Source organism: Canis lupus, chromosome 4 (assembly GCF_048164855.1).
Source record: "Canis lupus baileyi chromosome 4, mCanLup2.hap1, whole genome shotgun sequence".
Taxonomy (NCBI): domain Eukaryota; kingdom Metazoa; phylum Chordata; class Mammalia; order Carnivora; family Canidae; genus Canis; species Canis lupus.
Genome location: NC_132841.1, coordinates 7,452,166 through 7,473,037, shown reverse-complemented (window position 1 = coordinate 7,473,037; position 20,872 = coordinate 7,452,166). Strand labels below are relative to the sequence as shown.

Genomic DNA, 20,872 nt, shown 5'->3' with positions numbered 1-20,872 from the left:
ATTTCATTTTTCTCTCCTTTATTAATTATACTGCAGTTATACTTCTTTTTTAAAAACATTTTTTTAGTGATTGCCCTAGTGTATGTAATATACACTTATAGTAAAGTCGAGTGTACTTTCTTTCTTTCTTTTTCTTAAAGTCTACTTTCAAATACACTATACCACATTATGGGTAGTGGGAGTATCTCAAAATAATTATATACTTATATTTATTTGAATATATGACCGCAATTAGAAAAAAAATGAAAGTTGTTTATTCCTTCAACAAATCACTTCTGAAGGATAATTTTTCAGAGTACAGAATTATAGGTTGGTGGAGTTATTTTTCTCAATACTTTAACTGTTTCACTCTCCTCTTGTCTTGCTTGAATAGTTTTCTGTCATAATCAGCTCAGGCTGCCATAACAAAATATGATATGTGTATCACTAAATATGTTGTCTTAAACAACATAAATTTATTTCTCATGGTTCTGAAATCTGGAGGTCAGAGATTATGGTGCTGGCCTGGTTGGTCAGATGCTGATCCAGGCTCTCTTCCTGGTTTGCAAATGGTCACATGCGCTGTGTCATTACATAGGAGTGTAATCCCATCACGAGGGCCCCACCTTCATGAACTCATCTAAACGTAATTATGTCCCAAAGGTCCATCTCCAAATATCATCCTACTGGGGGTTAGAATTTCAACATGTGAATTTGAGGGAAGCAACCCAGTCCATAGTAAGTCCTAAGGAGAAGTCAGATACAATTCTTTGCTCCTCCAAAGGTAAAATAAGGATTTTTTTTTACTCTGGTTTCTTTCAAGATTTTTTTTCTTTGCCTTTGATTTTTAGCATTTTGAATGATATGCACTGGTTTAGTTTTTGTTTTTGTTGTTATTGTTGTTTTTGAATTCATCTTATTTAGCATTTTTTGAGCTTCCTGAGTCTGTGGTTTGGTGTCTGATATTAATCTGGGGAGATTCGCAGTCATTAGTACTTCAAATATTTTTTCTGCCCCTTTCTCTCTTCTCTTTCTGGTATTTTCATTACACATATGTTACACCTTTTGTAGTTGTCTCACAGTCCTTGAATATTTTGTTTCTTCAGTCTTTTTCTCTTTGTTTTTTCATTTTGGAAGTTTTTATTGATATAACCTTAAGTTCAGAGATTCTTTCCTCAGCTGTGACCATCAAAGGCATTCTTCATTTCTGTTACAATGTTGCTTTTTAAAAAATCTCCAGCATTTCCTTTTGGTCTTCCGTAAAATTTCCATCTTTCTGCTTCCATTGCCCATCTTCTTGTAGGCTCTCTACTTCATCCATTCGAGCCATTAGTATATTAATCATAATTATTTTAAATTCCCAATTAGATAATTCCAACATACCTACCATATCTAACTCTGATTCTGATGCTTGTTCTATCCCTTCAAACTGTGTTTCATGCCTTAAATATGCCTCAAAATTTTTAACATACTCGGTAAAATGAACTGTGGTAAACAGGTCTTTGCTGATGTGGTGTTAAGGTGTATGGGAAGAAGTATTCTATAGTCCTAGGATCACTTCTTAATCTTTTAGTGACCCTGTGCCTCTAGACTGTGAACTTCATAAGTGCTTCTGAGTCCCACTCCCACCTTAGGCAGGACAGAATGGCCAGAATGGGTTGGATTGGAGTTAGTATTTCCTTTTGCCCACTTGAAAGGCTAGAGCCAACTGGAGTTTGCCATTTCCCTTCCTCCAAGTTAGTTAGGCTCTGAAAAAAATCCTAGTAGTTTAGGCTATGATGAAAGCTTGAGGGCAGGCCTTGTTAAGAAGAAGAGACCAATGCTCTGATGTACTTCAAAATGTTTACTCTTCCCTTCCACCTGCTGAAACAATGAGGGGAGTTTTCTCTGATATTCACTCTGAGAAACTGTTCAAGCTCCTGGAGGTAAAACTCACAAAAGTGTGGAGTCTCTCTGATGACTGGGTTCTCCTGGAGATATTAACTCACAGAGTTGTCCATATTGAGCAATTCTTTGATTACAGTTCAGGTTTTTCTGCCCTGGTACTCATTCCCACAGAGGTTTCTGCTCCTGGCTTCCTGCTCCAGTAGGATGTGATTCCTTGAATCCATCTATCTGTCTCTCCAAATTTAGAAGCAGCAATTTGTTTGCTTCCTGCCTTCTATTTAAAAAAAGTTGTTGACTTTTTAGCTTGTTCAGCTATTTACTTATTGTTAGCATGCAGTAACAACTAACAAACTCCTTACATACTGGACCAGAAACTGGAAGTCAGTAATTAGTTTTTGACGAAGCTTCCAAGGTAAGTTAGTGGGGAAAGGTTGATCTTTTCAACAATTGTACTAGTGAACTTCAATCTTTACTTCATCTAATACATAAAAATCAATTCAAAGTGGATCACAGATCTAAACATAAGAGCTACAACTATCAAACTTCTAGGAAAAAATATTTTTGACCTCGTGTTAGGTAAATACTTTTTAGATAGGACATGAAAAGTACAAACTATAAAATAAATAATTGAAAAACTGGATTCCCTTATAATTAAACAGTTCTGCTCTTTGAAAAATGCTACTAATGAAATGGATAGACAAGCCTAGAACTAGAAAAATACACATGTGCAATATATATTTGACAAAAGATTTGTATTCAGAACATGCAAAAAATTTTTATATCTCAATTAGAACATGTAACGTAGCTTTTAATGGGCAAAAGACTTTAACAGATTTTTCACCATTGAAGATACATAAGTAAGTAGCAAGCAAGTATATGAAACATACTCAACAACATTCATTATTAGAGAAGTACAAATTATAACTACAATTAGATACTAGTTCATAGACGAGTACTATAAGAGTACTATAGAATGAGTACTATTTTAAAAAACTATTAAAATATTAATAAAGAAAGAATCTGGAGCATTTGGAAATCTCAAAGATTATGAGGGGATTGAAACTGCTACATACTTTGGCAACAGTTTGGTAGTTTCTTAAAAAATTAAATACTGACTAACCATTTGACCCAGCAATACCACTCCTAAATATTTTCTAAGTGTAAATAAAAAAACATATCCACACTAATACCTTTACATAAATGTTTATAGAAAATGTGGTGTACACATACAATGGAATATTATTCAGCCATAAAAAGTGAAATCTTGCCATTCGCAATGACATGGATGGACTTAGGAGAAATAAGGGAAGTTAAGGGAAATAAGTCAGCCATATGATTTCACTCATATATGGAATTTAAGAAACAAAACAAATAAGCAAAGGGGAAAAAACATGAGAGAGAGATAAACCAAGAAATAGACTTTTAACTACAGAGAACAAACAGATGGTCACCAGAGGGGAGGTGAATGGGGGATGGGTGAAACAGGTGATGAGGATAAAGGAGGGCACTTGTGATGAACACCGGGTGTCCTATGGAAGTGCTGAATCACTATATTGTGCACCTGAAACTAATATAACAGTATATGTTAACTAGAATTAAGCTAAAAACTAAAAACAAAAGCAAAAAATGTTTAAAAACACTTATATCTTAAAAATTTTTTAAAGTATGAGAAATAAACATGTATAAAGAAACACTGAAATACAATGGAGTCAGTAATATACAAAGGGTCCTGCCAAGTAAGAGCTTACAACCCAATATTTTATAAGCAGCCGTTTTACCGAAAGGCGGTAGAAAGAGGTCCTCAGAAGTGCAAGGAGTCAGAAAATAACTATCCAAGTACTTTTCCTGGATAAAATACCTGGGGTCCTGTGACAGAATAAAGGAATGTATTTCAAAAGAAAGAAGACCAGAAACATTAATATGTTATGTAAATGTTGTTCTGCACAGTAGTATAAATGTGGTGACAGGGCCACCACTGGCACGTAAATTACCTTTGTGTATTAGAAGAAGGAGTTTCCTTCTCCCTTTTCTCTATCCAAAAGAAAATTAAATGGAAGGGGTGGAAGGAGTGAGCGAGGAAAGCATGCTGTTGATGATCAAAGACAGATTCCATAGAAACGCCCTGAAAAACAATCACATTGCACTCATCCTCTTTCACAACAGTGGACAATGATCTTTCTGCCACCCACAGTGATACATTTAATAAGATTTTGTTACTCTTTTTCTTTCAAGGTTTTATTTATTCATGAGAGACACACAGAGAGAGAGGCAGAGACACAGGCAGAGGGAGAAGCAGGCCCCATGCAGGGAGCCTGATGTAGGACTCGATCCCAGGACCCTGGAATCACGCCCTTAGCCAATGGCAGATGCTCAACCACTGAGTCACCCAGGTGCCCCTTAAGTTACTCTTTTTAAAAAGTTAGCTAAAAAGTGTCATTTGACAGATATTAAAAGCCTTTTGAAAAATACACTATTTTTATTCGTTCTTTTATGTTTAATTTTTATTTTACCAAAGAAGTGCCTGTTGTTTATAACACTGAAATGTAGGATGTCCATAAGGTCAAGAAATATGTGTAGTAGTAACTAACGTTTCTCCTGAATGAGGATGCCCTGACAACGTTACGTGCATTACTTCCTTCAGGCATTGTGGGTGCTCTACATTTCTCCAACACTGCAAATGAGCAGGCGTGGCGCCTGCCCATAGCACCTCGTGGCTCAAACTCCTGCTTCCTGAAGGCAATGCCTTCCAGCCATTTCTTCTATGCCTATGTACCTCCCTATTTTCAGGTAACATGCTTGTTTGGTTATTTCTAGCCTTTTTTCTGTTTTAGATATTATTTGCTGACTTTCCAGTATGGAAGATGAGATAAAGGAAGTCCCAATGCTCACACTCACACTCGTACACACATACACACATGCAGCCACACATTCTTCCGTTATAGACATACCGGTTATTCTGAGCACCACAAATGCAAACTGTTACCCATAGCCAAACCACACATGCACAATAGTCACCTTTCTTTTCGGACACAACGTTTTGTTTTCCTACACTTAATGCTCATCCTGTTTTTTCATCCTCTTGGACCTCCCTTGCCGCCAGCCTAAGCTTCAGCTTTCTCCATCTGGATAAATCTATAGGCCATCTGTTTTCTAGATTTTAAAGTTTTGTTGCTATCATAGCCTCTCTTGTCTCTGCCCATAAAGCTTCAGGCAATTTTACCTCTTTACCATCTTTTGAGCAATATTCCAGAGAGCCTCGAAGGTAAACACACAGGTCCTGCTGACCGTCATGCTCCGCAGGGGCCCCTGCAGGGGTCAGTAATCATGCCTGAGACATATGTGGGGGAGACTCAGACCATGTGGGCTCTGTGCTCCCTGGCAAATCAGATATTTGAAGATGTCCTCAAATACCACTGAGGCCTCACCCGCCAGGCCCTGCTACTCCTGATGTGCTCAAATCCCATTTCTTTTGTAACTAAAAGAAAACGTTTGTTTACTTAAACCACCGGTTGATTTAATGAATGGGAAGAGAAGGGAGAAGGCTCTCAGGCCTCACGCCTACCTTCACAGCACTGAAGCAGAACACGTGGAGCAGGGCAGTGGCGGTGGCACTACGGGCCACGCTGTAAATAGCCGATGTCATCCCAGAAACAGCTAGAACACAAACACCAACAGTCTCACAATCAATAAAGTGAAGAGAGATGGTTGTACCTTTCAAATACAAAATTCCTGCCAAAGGAGCAAAGAGTATATCTTATGGGATCAGTCAAAAGCACTGGATGACTTAATATAAAGAGAGAGAGCGAAAGAGAGAGAGACTGACATTTATTAAAAATTCTGGAGGAAAACATTTAAAAGGAATTTTTGGCAACATTCTTAGAGGACCGTGTGAACAAGTCCAGTATGGAGGTAGGGAAACCTCCTTGCTTACAGTTGAAAGCTGCTGGCCAAAGGAAACATCACAGATGAAGGTTTCCATGGAAGACAGTGGGGGTAGAGTGAGAAAGATCAATCTAACAAATAAGCCACGCTCGCGTGTGTCTCTGTGTGCCTGTGTGTAATGAGGTGGTAACAGTGCTGGATCACCAGCTATGCTGTAACGCTTTATGTACAATTTCATTTCATTCTTACAGCAACTCTATGAGATCCGTGTGTTTATATCCATTTAGAGAAGAGTAAACTTTAAAGTTAAGCAATCTGCACAAAGTCTCCAGGTAAGGATTAGGTGAGGTGTTGGAATCTAAAGTGCTATGTCAAGGGAGGGTCCACACAGGTGGGAGACACAGATCCCCTGTCCATACAGGTGCACACAAGAAGTAGCTCAGTGCTCAGGATGAAGAAAACCTAGCTGTCCAGACTCTCATTCCATTCAGCCCTTATCAGAACTTTAGACTTCTTTACAGGAAGAGCAAGATGTAAATGGCTTACCAGAACCTCCAAAAAACAGCATGTCAATTTGTTCCAAAAGATATATGCAGAAAGTGTCGATCTGCGGGAAGAGCCCAAGGAGGGAAATTGCAGGGAAGCAATATAAAAATACTGGAAGTGAACAGACAAAATTGATGGTAAGTGTGCAGTTGATGGCCACCGGGTCCCTGAGGCAATCCTGCCTGCCCCCCTTCCAGCACCCAGAGGCCCCTGCCCACGTCCTGGAGGCAATCCTGAACTCCTCACACCCACAGGAGGAAGGTCTGCAGGCCAAGTGGAAATGTGCCCATGGAAGTAACAAAGGGCACATCTGAGGAAAGAGGTCCAGGCAAGGAATGCAAGGGAGCCCAGGCCGGAGCAGAGACCTCGGGTGGTGAAAGAGGCAGTTGGAAAGGTCTGCAGTTTGCAAGAATGGGCTTCCAATTGGGGAACATGGGTGGGGAAGAAACAGGGAAACTCCAAGAATGGGTAAAGCCAAAGGCAACTAAACGGGTAGGGCAGATCTCTCCCTGCATGGAAGTGGGAGGTATAAAAACTAGAGCCGGGGGCTCCTCATTTTGTGTTTCTATCACCTGGAGCACTTGAGGTGTTGAGAGTCATCACATCTAAACACCACCTGCAGATTCTAGTTCAGTGGGAATTCCAGGTTTGCAGACACACAAGGGAGGGTGGTGATTAAGGGCCTGACTCCTCGGGACTAGAGCATGTGGGACATGAAGGTGGCCCTGCCTGACCAGAGGAAGGCTCTGCTCCTTCCTAAAATTGTAACAGTGCAATTGGAGAAGACGTCTGCAAGCCAGGTTTCCACGACTTGTTAGAGGAAATAAAATGTCCTAGAGCTGCATTTTACAGCTGCATCCCTGTCATCCTCTCTTCCTCAAGTCTATGTAAGTTAGGTTTCATAGGAACACCATTACTTCTGCTGTAATACATCTGTCTTCTGTCTCGGTTTATTGAGGAGAATGTCAATGAAGTTTAATACTGGTAAGTCTTAATAAAACTAAGGAAATTTGATTTGAAATCCCATATGCCCGAACTCTGGAACTGTGTGCTAACACTGTCTGTAGACCGCAGTCAACAGTGGGAGTGGGGATGATGGTGGAAGGTGGGGGAGGAGGTGTTTTAGCTATTTCTGAAAAATCAAAAATGCAAACTTTATATCGTGAAATTGTAGAAACGAGAGTATTTGTACATCCCATGCTCTTGCTAATAGTGGCTTGAAAGTAAATATGGGACAAATCCTTCCCAAAACACAATCCCAAGGAACTGTCCCAACCCTCCTGGGGTTGGAGTCATATTTTGATGCACATGGTGATTTTGCTGCAATGCTTTCTGTGGCAAAGTTTAAACAATATTGTAATAACCTGGAGCATCTGTGAGGAATACACTTTTCAATCAAATTAGACAATAAGACAAATACAGGTCAGTATTTTATGGGACGCAATTTACACAACTTTATGGGACGCAATTTCTTTCAGTTTTTGTGGATAGAGATCACAGATATGTGAAAGATATAAGAAACAAATAGAAATTTGGGGTGCCTGGGTGGCTCAGTGGGTTGGGTGGTTGACTCTTCGTTTTGGCTCAGGTCATAATCTCAGGATCCTGAGATCAAGTCCCACAATTGAGTCTGCTTTGGGATTCTATCTCTCTCCCTCTGAACCTCCCCTCTGCTCACTCTTTCTCTATCTCTAAAATAAATTTTAAAATAAATATTTGTTTAAAAAGGAAATAAGTGGAAATTTAATTATAGAATATAGAAGCACCAACATTTTATTCCCGTATAATTTCAAGCAAACTGACTGCTCCTACTTCTCTCAACTTTGAGACTCAAACCCAGAAATGAAGATGAAATGCTGCCCTATACTCTGGAGTACTCATGGCCAGGATAGGGGTGGATGGAAGGCGCAGTGAGATTGCACTGGTTCACCTTCTCAAGAGCTGTGTGTGTGGCAAAACTACAGGAAGAATGAAGAACTCCAGGGGATCCCTGGGTGGCTCAGCAGTTTAGCCCCTGCCTTTGGCCCAGGAGTGATCCTGGAGACCCGGGATCAAGTCCCACGTTGAACTCCCTGCAAGGAGCCTGCTGCTCCCTCTGCCTGTGTCTCTGCCTCTCTCTCTCTGTGTGTCTCTCATGAATAAATAAATAAAATCTTAAAAAAAAAAAAAGAATGTAGAACTCCAGGGAAAAGTATGGGTATGAAATAAAATTAAAGGCAGCTGAATACTGGAAACTGTTCAGCAAAGCAGAGTTAAGGAAGTGTTCTCCGAAGAAATACATTAGGTAATGAAACCACAACTGTGGAAGTGGAAAGAACGGAGGCAGGGAATCATGGCTTGAGGGTGATGGGATGGCAAGCAACACGGCAAGCCCCGGAGCGCGGTGCCATGCTGCCCATGTAGAACTGGAGCTGCCTGCACCCACCGTGGAGGGGCAGCAGGCAACAGGAGCCCCCGATCTAGGTCCTCTCCAGGATGTATTAGAGAAGGAGAGCTCTAGGCTTTAAAATCAAAGCCGGGGAGGTGGAAGGAGGGTGACGTGGAAGCCACCACACATCTCATCTGTTGGGTGGCAGCTCATGTGAATAAAAAAAGCAGCCAAATGCTTGTTGCATTAGTAGGGCAAATTAGAAAATCACACCTGAGAGAATCCCACCTCTGAGAAACGAACGAAGTGGGGGGGGGGAGCGGGAGATGGGGTGACTGGGTGATGGGCACTGAAGGGGGCACTTGATGGGATGAGCACTGGGTGTTATACTATATGTTGGCAAATTGAATTCCAATTAAAAAAAAAAAAGGAAGAAAATCACACTTGAAGCTTCTGAGGTCATTTTGTCCTTTTTCCAAAAGTAAAAAAAAAAAAAAGAAAAGAAAAGTCCCTGTGGCTGTTGGCAATTTTCCCTGTGAACAAAGATTTTTTTTCTTAGCATAATACCCCTGAGAGGGTGTATAATTTCCTCTCATTTCTACTCCTCATTTTCTCTAATACTTACCATAAATGCAGAATTTCCTGGTATGGTTCCATTTCTTTACAAGCAACATTTACAAATAAAAACATTGTAACTTGCTTGTTTCTTTTTTAAAATGTGAATAATGATATTTGTTACTATTCTAGCCCATGACTATTGGTGTTGCAGGTTTGGGGTGAAAACATGCAGATTTAAAAAAACATGGAAATACAACTGGACCCTAATGGAGTTGGTGTGAACACATACATCATGTGTCTCTAACCTGCTGTATCTGTGTGTTAACTAATCATCCTGACTGTGGTCTATTTTGGGCCCTGGAAACAGTCTTTATAGAAGGCACCTACAGAAGATAAATGTGGGGTCTCCCTGGGCAGAGGACGGTACATTCCATAGGTAGTCCTCAAAACGTCCACCAACCTCTAAAGGTGGCATTATGGAAGCTGCATTATTGTAGGTTGGGCGTTAGACCTATGGACTAACATAAAACATCGAAGTCTCAGATCTTAGAGGACCCATGCAGAGCCTGGAGCCCTTCTACAACTGACAGCCACTTCTTGCCTGAGCTCTTTCCAAGTCAGGAACTCATGCACTAGGCAAACCCTGTGCTACCACTGGGCAGCTCTAACCCAAACCATTTTAGATGTCTTTGCTGCAGTGAGCTGTAATCCAGCTACCATTGGCCGGGACTAGTTAATATGGTTACAGTGAGAGAACCACCACCATGTGTACCTCTGGCACCCGGGCATTTCTTCCCTAGGCTGGACATCCCATTCTCTCTCTCTCTCTCTCTTTTAAGATTTTATTTATTTGAGAGAGAAAGACCTAGAAAGCACAAGCAGGGGGAGCAGCAGGCAGAGGGAGAAGGAGAAGCAGGTTCCCTATGGAGCAGAGAGCCCGACATGGGGCTCTATTCCAGGACTCCAGGCAGAGCTGAAGGCAGATGCTTAATGGACTGAGCTACCCGGGCACCCCTGGACATCCCATTTTTTGCCCCATCTCCAGACACAGTGCAGCCCAGGTGGTTCTGTTCCTCAGGGCACACTCTAGCTTTGCTCTCGCTCCTTTTGAAATACCGTACTAAGAACTGAAGTACGGTATTTTTGGCCCCTCATCTGTGGGCTAATTACAAAGCCAGCCTCCTTTTGTAGGCTTTCTCTGAAGTTACCCCAATTGGAAAGTATTAAAAATTCCAGCCCAGAGGTTACCATCTCTGACTGAGCAAGGCAAGGAGTCCTGACACAAAGGTTCCTTCACCTTACTCCTGAAAATAAAAAGAAAAAAAATTGTCCCTTATAATGAAAGAGAAGTGCCCACAGGGGTATTCTGAATATATAGGAGGGGTCAGAGAAGGAAAAATCATGTAAGAATATTACTCTTAGTGTTTCTGTCTTTAGTTCACCCTCCCTCAGCCTATAAAAAGCGACAAGTCCTTGCTGCTGACTCTTTCTTCTTGTGTCCCCAAGTTGGGCCCCCAAGTCCCTCACCTCCCATCAGCATCTCACATCCCACCTTTTCCCATTGTTCTATCAGCTGATTGAGATGCTTGCCTTCAAGATGCTCCTCTCCTTGCACTCAATATGACAAGGAGCTTCTCCATCTTTCCCACCACCCGATTTCCACCTGACTCATGTCCCACCACTGGCTCATATTCACAGCCTTCTGCCCAAGGAGGCAGAGAGGGCAGGGTGCACTGTACATGAAAGCAGCAGACACGGATACTCCCTGCTCCTTTCTTGCACCCCTTCCTCTGCTGTCTCCTCTTCCTCTGAGAGGTGGATGGTGTTGAGCAGAAAACCGGAGGGGCAGCAGATAACAGAAATATCAGCAATAAGGCACAACTCTTAAGAAATATTCCACATTCCCCGGCATCCACCAGAGGAGGCTCACAGCAGGAGAGGCACATACCACCTTTGACCACACGGTGGAAAACAAGGTCGGAACCTTGTGCTGAGTTCCTGTTTCTCTCTTGTCCTTTTTCTAAAATGGTCCTTGCTAAAAGGATTAAATCGTGTCCCTCCAAAACAGTACCTGAATGTGACTGTACTCGGCAATAAATACGGTCTGTCTTTACTCATGATCAGGTGACAATGAGGTCATTAGGATAGGCCCTGGTCTAATATGCCTGATGTCCTTATAAAAAAACAGGGAATTTGGACACAGGGGGAAGACAAAGTGGACAGACTCAGGCACAAGGCCATCTAGGAGCCAAGGAGTTAGGCCAGTATAGGTTCCTCCCTCATGCCTTCAGAGATTTTAGACTCCTGGCCTCCAGAACTGTGAGACGATAAATCTCTGATGTTCTCAGCCCCTCATTAGCAGTACCTCACTATGGCATCTAGAGGAAACTTGCACTATTCTTTCCTCCCAATAATCTTCTGTTTTATCCTGATTTTTATTCCTCTCCTTGTTAGTTTCTGATCCTAATAATGGCAGCAGTTATGCGCACTCAGATCCCTTGGTAGTGAGGGACAGCAGATGGAGAGGCTCCATAAAGAAGGAAAGACCTTGAATTGCCCTTGCTTTCCCTCATTGAGTCAGAAAAACAGCATCCACCTCTCTCACCTTCTTCTCATTCCCAATTGTTCTAAATTTCTTCCACAATCTTTTCCTGCTCAGTGCAAATTAGTGTGTTTAACACGTTCACTCTACAGGGATTGCTATTGTTCTATTTTTCCATTTTTCTGTATCCCAGAAGTCATTTAGTTGGCTTGCCAGATTATTTACTGCTATTTTTACTCATTACCGTTGACAAGCAGACAAAAATATCCATTAAGGAAAAGCTTTAATGAAGGAAAGCGAATCCCAGATAGAAAGGTAAGAAAGGCCATATTCCCTGAGCCATCTCCACTCCTCAATGGAATAGGTTTGAAGAAAAATAAAATGAAAATACACACAGGCCAGTAGCTTATTTTAGAACAAGGGTTTCTGCTAAAAATCAAAATCTCAGGCTTTTACCAAGTACACTAAAGTCTTAGACTTTTTGAACCCTACTAACATTTCACATTCTGATGTCATGGCATATTTGCTAAGCCAGGACAACTCCATGAATTCAATGGCATTGGCTTGTTTACAGTAATAAATTAAAGAAAAAGAGAAATGAAGGACACCTGTGTACAGAAAAACAATTTCTAAATGGAAAGTATGTCATGCTTTTCTCCCTCTTTCTACAAGTCATCTTCAAGAGATGCTTATTAAGTCCCTACTTACTATTTGTTGAGGCAAACATCCGAAAATGATGGTAAGCTTTCCCTGATTTAGGAATGAGTATTCCAAAAGTCCACCCACACATTAATTTCCTTACTACTTAAAGCATACTTTGTGTTCATTGGTTCATACAGTCAACACACATTTCTTCAGTGCCTGTCTTTACCAGACACAGTGTGGGGTACTAGGGATTCAGTGTGAGAAAGGAGACAAGGGATCTGCCTTGCCCTTATCCAGCATCATAGAAGCTAACAAGGACACAGACATTGGTCAAATATCACAAGTGAAGGAGATGACTGCAAACTAGGTTTGGTGCTGTGAAAAATATGGAGATGGGGCCAAGCTTAGGGGAAATGGGCCATCAACTAGTATGGTCAAGGGGTCAGGGGCACTACAGAACAGGAACGCAGGGCATGAGGATGAGATGAGGAGGTGCCAAAGTCAAAACACAAATCCTTGTGACCTGTAATAGGTAGAACTCTATCAACACAAACCCATGCCTCAGTTTCTGGGGAAAGATGGCCACAAGGTACCCAAGACTGGGTGTGGGGTGCAGAAAGAGGAGGCAACATTTTGACTTAGACACATGTTTCTTGAACACTTTCCAAAATGCTTTCCCACCCTCTCCACTTCTTATCCCCAGGCCCTCCTATGCCCTGAGCTCTGGACTCCAGCACTGCTGTTTACAAGAAGACAGCAGGAAAGGGTTGTCTCCAGTATGCACAACCATGATTGGGCATCTGTGTCTACTCAAACTCTGACTTTTTCATTGCAGCTAATCTCAGGGGGAAGATGGGTGAGCTCATTTATAGGAAAGTAAAAGTATCTGAAAGTCTTTCTTTGGGGGAGGGGTGCGCATGCAAATGTGTGTGTGTGTGTGTGTGTGTGTGTGCGTTCCAACTGTCAGAACTCCAAGTAATATAAAAAAGTAAAGTGAAAAATATCAGAAAAGTAGTAGCAAATATTCTTGGGCAAGCAGCGTTGCCTAGGAGTGTAATCATGGGATCAGTTTTTTTCTTTCCTCAATATGTTTCTGTTCCCTACTTGAGCACAGAGATTATCTTTAAAAATGGTGCCTAACCTTTTGCTATTAAGAAGTTACTCAGCCCCTCACTTGATGTAATAGGAAGAGAAAGGCTGAGGATGCAGATACAGGCGGGCTTATGGGGAGCTGGGTGTGGGGGAGGGAATAGTTTGCTACCAAAACAGCAGAAAGAGGAATGGGCAGATGGTGGTATGGAAAGAGAGTCAGAGAGTGGAATGTCTACCATGGTTTTCACCTATCAGGAACACAAAGATATGCCACTCCCCCTGGCTCAGAGAGTTGTCATGGGGGCCACAGAAAGAATGATACGAGGCCTATGGCTTTGAAAAGCTCCTTTAAGTAAGATATTGAGCTGGCAAGTGGTAGGTCTAGGGGCTGGTGTCTTTGGTAGCTGCCCTTTATCACCTCATTTGGGCAATGTGATCACAGTCAATTACAGGTTGGCATGCATGTCAACCTCTGGATATCACGACAAGAACTCTCAGAGCTGCAGGCAGTCAGGTCTTCGCAGGCAATGCTGGGGTAGCCTCTCTGCATAATGATAATAACAGCTAATACCTGGTGCCCAGCACTGGTCCATATGTTTAAATGTACCAACTCATTGGAAACTTGCACCAACCTCTAAGTCAGGTACTATTTTGTACCCATATTACTCTTGAATTCTTCCCAAGGTCACATAACTAGCAAAGTGGCAGAACTGGAATTCACATAGCCAAGTGCCTAACCATGACCCTGTGCGAGTTACCCGTGAGAACGGAGCCCTTCACATTAAATACTGCCTAGACTTTAAAGCTCGCCAAGCAAATCAGTGACAGGCTGGACCAGTGTATCTAGGACTCTACCTGGACTGAAAACCAGGCGCACTTTGGCATTCCCAGAGTGTCTGTGCCACTCTGGCAAGCTGTCACCCTGGTAACAAAACCACCCTCACCCCTGGGGTGCCCCACTGACACCCCGCACCAGGCCCCACAGCAGCCGGTCCTCAGATACTACAGTGTTATGGCTTATCATAGACATCACCATCCTTTAGAATAATTCTGCTATTGGATGCTTTGGGGCTCCAGCTCCCAGACCGTCTTCTGAAAGTGTATAAGCCAAGAGAGCAATGCACCTCTCTTCATCCAATAATCAAATAAGTTTTCTCCAGCTAGCAATTCAGAATATAAAGAGGAAACTTATCCACTCCCCATGTCCCCCACAACCCTCAAATTCACTCACCTATTAAGAGGTCCCTAGCTGACTGGAGGGACCTTGAAGAGAAGAGCTTCAGGCCATAGACAATGTAAGTGGGAGGGTGCCGGGCTTTGGCCCCTGTATTAAGAAGCAAAATAAGGCCACACAGCACACAAAAATAGATTGGTCTGCTATATGTTATGATTTGGTTGTGTCCCTAGAAAACAAACACAATTTCTGAATGGTACCTATCATTTTGATTAAATGACAAAAGCTTCATAGTCAGTAATTCATATCATATTATACAACTTACACCATAAATCACATTCTCTCCCCCCACCATAATTCATATATACAAAACACCGGGAAAAGAAAAAAATCTCCAATAATTATTCTGGCAGTTAAGAACAAGACTATCAAAAAGAATGTTATATCTCTCAGACTCAACAAGATTTAGCTGAAAATTTAATTACCATCCTTAGATATAATCTAGATAGATCTAATTCCATGCTTCCCTAATAGTAAAACTTCTGTTTCTATTGCTCATTTCAAGTGCAAAACTAATATAAGCCATATTCACTCTACATGGCCTAACTTGAGCCCTGCTATTAATAAGAAACAGAATTATAAGTGGTGGTCTTTGATTTCCTTGTCTTCAAAAGCAAGACAATACAGGTGCAAAGTTATACCCTCAGAGAGAGTATAAAATGTCTTAGTGTAGCACAAGGGAATAATACAATTAAAAAAAAACACCTCACCATTTATATACACTTTCCTTTGAGGAGGACCAAAAACTTAACAGATCTCATATTAGCTCTCAAAATATTGTTATGAGGAGAAGTAGAAACATTTTTATTCCTCTCCTTGGATAGATAAAGAAATTAAGGAAAAGATACAACATCAAACTTTCCAGGGCAAAAGCCAATGAAGAATTTGCATGTCACAAACCAATGCACAATTCATAAGGTTCAAAAAACCAACAAAAATGAATTAGGAGAAGAATATTCTTTGCAATTCATGAGCTACTTTGGGTACAAAAAGTAAAGATTAAAGTGATATGGTTTCGGATGTGGATTTTTAAAGTCACTGCCTTGAACGTGTTATATTTAGAAATGCAATTTAAATTGCCACTGCTTCTATAATAGAAATGGTCCTATTCTGAGACCATCTTTTAATAGGAAGGAAAACACAGGCTGTCCATGGGGGCTGGCTATGTTTGGCCCTGAGTCCAGACTCAGTCTTGAAAGGAATATTTGCACTCTTATGAAATTTCCTTTTGAATTCAACTGGATCATAGATTAGTGGGATTGGGGATACCTCTTCTGCATTAAAAGAAAAATTGAAACTAAAGCCTAAGTGAAATCTTAATGCATTTCTTATCAAGTGAAGAGCAGAATCACTTGGTGGGTATAGATAGCTACTTAGTATACAAATACACAAGCATACGAGACACTCCCAAAGTGACACCATTTAGGATACAAAATTTAAGAGCTGCCTCCCTTAAGAGCTGTCCTGATTCTTCCTTTTCCTAAAAGTTTAAAAATACATTTTCTAGGAATTGAAAGTCTGGTTTTGAACACGTTTGTGATATCATCTTAAATCTGCCAAGTCAAACTTTATTTATGGGAAGTGGAATGCTTTTTTTGTCATTGAAATTTATGAGATGAAACTTAAGGCTCCCTTGCAAAGAGCCTGCCCTCATCATCATGCCAGGGCTTCACCTCACTTCTCATTCTATGTTTTGGGTCCCCAAACCATTCTAAGTATATCACAAATGTGAGGCATAGACATCACTTTTATTTTTTTTTGATTCTTAAGAACACCAACTAAAAATATTCCCCAGCTCTCCAATTCCTTCTTTCACTTGTGAGTCAATCATCGGACCCCTGAGGATTGCTTTTTCTTTTTCCCAATAGAAAAATTCCCCTTGCTCTGCCAGGTGAAGTCTGACCAGTCTTTTTTTACAACACATTCAACTATTTCTCGTGTGATTTCAACTTTAAAATATCCTGGTGGGGGGACGCCCCCAACTTTAGCAGTGGGGCATCTTGGAGGCTGGTGGCGTGTGCAGCTGTATTTCCATCAACTTCACCCATGAGAACAAGGTCACCACCCGGCTCTGGCTGCAGCGCAGCAGAAGGGGAAGGTGCAAGAATCTATCAACACCTCCAGGAACCCCGCTTCTGGAGAGTGCTGGTGCACGTGGCTAAAGGATGAGGCCATTCGAGTTATCCTCTCATCAAGACAGTGGGCTGGTCAAATGCTTCAAACTTACTGTTAGAAAAACAACAACAACAACAACAACAACAACAACAACAGGCGTCTATTATAAGGAAGATGGGGTATGGGAGAATCCGGAGTGCAGCTGGGCCTGAGCGGTGAGTAAACCAGGGCTGGGCATAGCCGGGCCCTGCTGCCACCACCCCATCTCAGCAGTGGGCAGGTGTCAGCTCCAGGCTCTCTGCACACAGGCATCCTCTGCTTCCCCAGTCTGCAGGGCAGGAAAGGGCCCCCTCGGACCTATGGTGTTTGTACACATTACATCCAACTATGTTCAGGGGCCCCGTATTTTAGTTGGCTGCTGTGAACAGCAGTGGCAACAAGAGCTGACATTTACCCTGCCCCAGGCACCATTCCATCCATGGGGCTAATCCTCGGTACACGCCATGAAGTACTTATTATTCTCATTCTGCCAAGAGTAAACTGAGGCTTAAGCTTTATGCCTTAATTTTTTGCAAAATTAAGAAATTTGCCCCCAGCTTCCTGGACAGAAAGCAGAGTGGCAGAGCAAGGATTTGGAGCCTGGACGTTGTTGGTTCCCAGCAACACCCAGGAAGAAGAGTGCACTTGGTGCTGGTCCTTCCATGCCCAAGGACTCAGCCTGACTAAATCTCACTCGTCATCGTCATCCTTTAAACACATAACATGAACGCCACTCCTGTGAAGCAACTATAGAGTATGGGGGAAAGCATTAGCAACAGCTTTGGAGTGTTGACTTTTCCTAGGAGAGCTCTGGAGGGTGGAGAAGGAGGAGAGCTAGAACCATATGCTCTGCCCCCCACTCTAGGACACTGTGTTCACCTACTTGAACCCCCATCACTACCTAAGAGTTGGGTGTGTCGTTTCTTGCGATGATGCAGTTTTGTTTACTAGGATTTCTTCTCTCTGTGCCTCTTGATGAGTTCTTTACTTTAGCATTAGCAACTCAGCTGTCCCTTCAGTGTCATCGTGAGCATTTGTAAGGATACATGTGAGTTCTCCTTGTGTGTGATGCCAAGGGAGGAATGCCCTATAGGGGGTGGATCCCCAAGAAGACCTGGGCTGGTGAGTACTCTGAGACTCACACTTGTGGTGTACAGGGGAATCCACAAGATTTCAGAGGAGGCAATGTAGGAGATAAGCAGAGATCAAAAGGCCAAATAATTCCTATCAGCTGCCTGGTAAAATGCTAATCCAGTTTAAATAGCATTGAAATCTGACTGGCCAGTCTAAAAATTATAAAGGCACAGGCAAATGAGGTCCTTTAAACTCAGCTTATAATTTAATAGAGTTGATGATCTTATTTCATGGAATGATTTATTTCAGGGCAACTTCCCAGCTTTCAGGCTCATGAATCGTGACAAATAGGTCTATGGGGTCATCCAACCAGGGGGCAGCAAAGTGGAGATGACAGTACTCCTCAGAGGGGTGGCCATGGGGCCATCAGTTCCGTCCCCACCTACTTTACATATTTACCCACCACTTCCCTCAGTGGCAGTGAAAGATAGATGGAAGGGTGGCGACCTAAGTTCTGCCCCTCTTTCATGGCAAAAATTCAGTAGATAAGAATTCAAAGAAGGCAATTTGGAATGGCACATGCTTTAAAGAATGCTTCTTCTTTTTTTTTTTTTTTTTGACCAAAGTAAACACACAACTAAAGAGATAAATATAATTTAACTTGTAATCAAGAGCCACCAAGACTAAGTTGACCTTCTTATTTCTAGGACTGAGGATTGAGAAATGTTTATGTGTCGCTCAAAATCATTCCCTTGATAAACACGAGGTGATCGAGGCCAACACCGACAGTGATAAGTCACATAGACAGTATGTACCCTCAACATGACATGATGAAAAAAAAAAAAAAAAACATGACATGATGAAAATGGCTCTTGCCCTCTATGGTCTTGCTCCCAACATACTATAACCCCAGTCTGATCATAAGATAGACATGAGATAAATCCCTACTGAGGGGCTTGCTTCAAAATCCCTGACCAGCACTCCTCAAAACTGTCAAGGTCATCAAAAAATAAGGAATGTCTGAAAGGCTGTCACGATAACTCAATGCAGTGTGGTGTCCTGGATGGGGTCCTCAAGCAGAAAAAGAACATTAAGTTAAAACTAAGGAAATCTGAATAAAATGGACTTTAGTTACTAATAATGTATCAATATTGGCTCAGTAATTGTGACAAATGTGTAGGGTATAAGGGAACCCGCTGTACTATCCTCCCAAATGTTCTATAAACCTAAAACTGTTCTAAAATAAAAAAGTTTATTTACAATAATCATTCCCAGGGCACTCGGGTGGCTCAGTTGGTTAAGTATCTGCCTTTGGCTCAAGTCATGATTTCAGAGTCCTGGGATTAGAATCCCACATCAGGCTTCCTGCTCAGTGGGGAGTCTACTCCTCCCTCTCCTTTTTCCTCTCTCCCTGCTCGTGCGCTCTCTCTCTTTCTCAAATAAGTAAATAGAATCTTTAAGAAAATCATTCCTAATAATTCTTAATATAACAGGAAGTGGTACCAAATGTCTTCATTATATAGTAGCCAGAGTTCACTGAATAGAACACGTAACAAGTTATGGCCATTGCTCTTTGGAGTATGTACTGTGAGCAAGGAAACAAGGAGACTTAGTGTATTTGAGGCCTACTGTTCAGCTCATTATAGATACTATGTAATTTACTGTTCACCAAATCTAACTGAGGTTGCTCTTATTATCCATATTTTACCCACAAATAATTGATAAGTTTTGTCGAGTGCTTCCACAGTACCAGATACTGTGCTGAGCACTTGAAGACATTATCACATTATCTTGTTCAAACCCCTTACGATCCGGTTTCATGATTTCATCATTTACATATAAAAAACCTGAGATACAGAGAAATAACTTGCCCAAGATCTCAGGGTTTCTACATGATAAGGCTGGATTCAAATCCCCAAACATGCATGCTACCCTAGTGTTGCTCACATGTCATCTGAGATCACCATCACCATCAGCAGCACCATGCAGATCCCCAGGTGCTGCTCCAGCTGCATCCACTCAGACCCCGTGGGTGCTGGGAAAGGCTCCTGAGTCTGGCTCTGTGCAGGACATGCCCTGTTTTTTGTTGCCTTTTAGATATCCTACTGAACTTTGCTTTCCAGGTGATCATCAGTGGTTACTGTTAGTTAGAGTCTTGGACAGATCTGGGTAAGCTAGTGAAAAGCCACATCATCCATTATTATATGGCCAGTCTCTGATCCTCAAATGCTGCCAGTTTCCAACCAAACTATCAAAAAAATTTTAAGCTGTCCTAAGACCTGTTTTCTTTTATAATCAGATGCATTTCTTTTGTGCCCAGGGTCTATTGTACCGTATCTATTAGCACATCATTAATTCTGCACTTATATCTGAAATATACATTGTTTTTATTTTGCTATATTCTGATTTGAACCACTTGCTCAAAATTTGCCACCTGTGTTCTCTGGAAGGCAATAAAGCAGAGAAGTCAGCCGATCACTCTAAGAGCAAGAATTGACCGAATTTGTTAATAAGCGGCGTAGTTTTGGAAAGCACTTGGGTTCATGTGATGACCAGGGCTGACATCAGCAGCAGGCCTGCGAGCTGCCTTTGTGCCCAGACTTGGTTTGCTCCCCGCCCACCTCCTTTCTGAGGTTTTCACATTTATAAACTGGAGATTGTAATCCGCCTTCTAAATGCCCACATGGCTCAGGCAGATGGCAAAAGGAAACATTTTGTAGCTACTGTATTTTTTCTTCCCACCAGAACTGTTAGCAAACTGGCAATTCCAATCAGGGGCTAATCTACCAAGAAAGCTTTGTGAGTGAGTTAATAAACACATGTCTGACTTTTGTCTTATTATGACAGTAAGAGAAGTCATTTCTTACTATCTCACTATGCACATACTTGCTCAGGTACAAGAAGAGCTGCT

At 41.8% G+C, this 20,872-nt stretch overlaps 1 protein-coding gene across 2 annotated transcripts in view; it reads right to left on the bottom strand.

Annotated features, from left to right (window-relative positions):
* PCNX2 (pecanex 2) overlaps nt 1-20,872 on the bottom strand; it is a 288,039-nt gene that overhangs the window by 181,422 nt on the left and 85,745 nt on the right. The window contains exons 13-15 of one of the 2 annotated variants that reach the window (XM_072823047.1): nt 14,731-14,902; nt 6,295-6,405; nt 5,429-5,520 (exon numbers count right to left, since the gene is read on the bottom strand). The exons of the other annotated variant lie outside the window; for it this stretch is intronic. Of the exons in view, the coding sequence (XP_072679148.1) occupies nt 5,429-5,520; nt 6,295-6,405; nt 14,731-14,902 (375 nt within the window). The remainder of the gene's footprint in view (nt 1-5,428; nt 5,521-6,294; nt 6,406-14,730; nt 14,903-20,872) is intronic. 2 annotated transcript variants of the gene reach the window in all.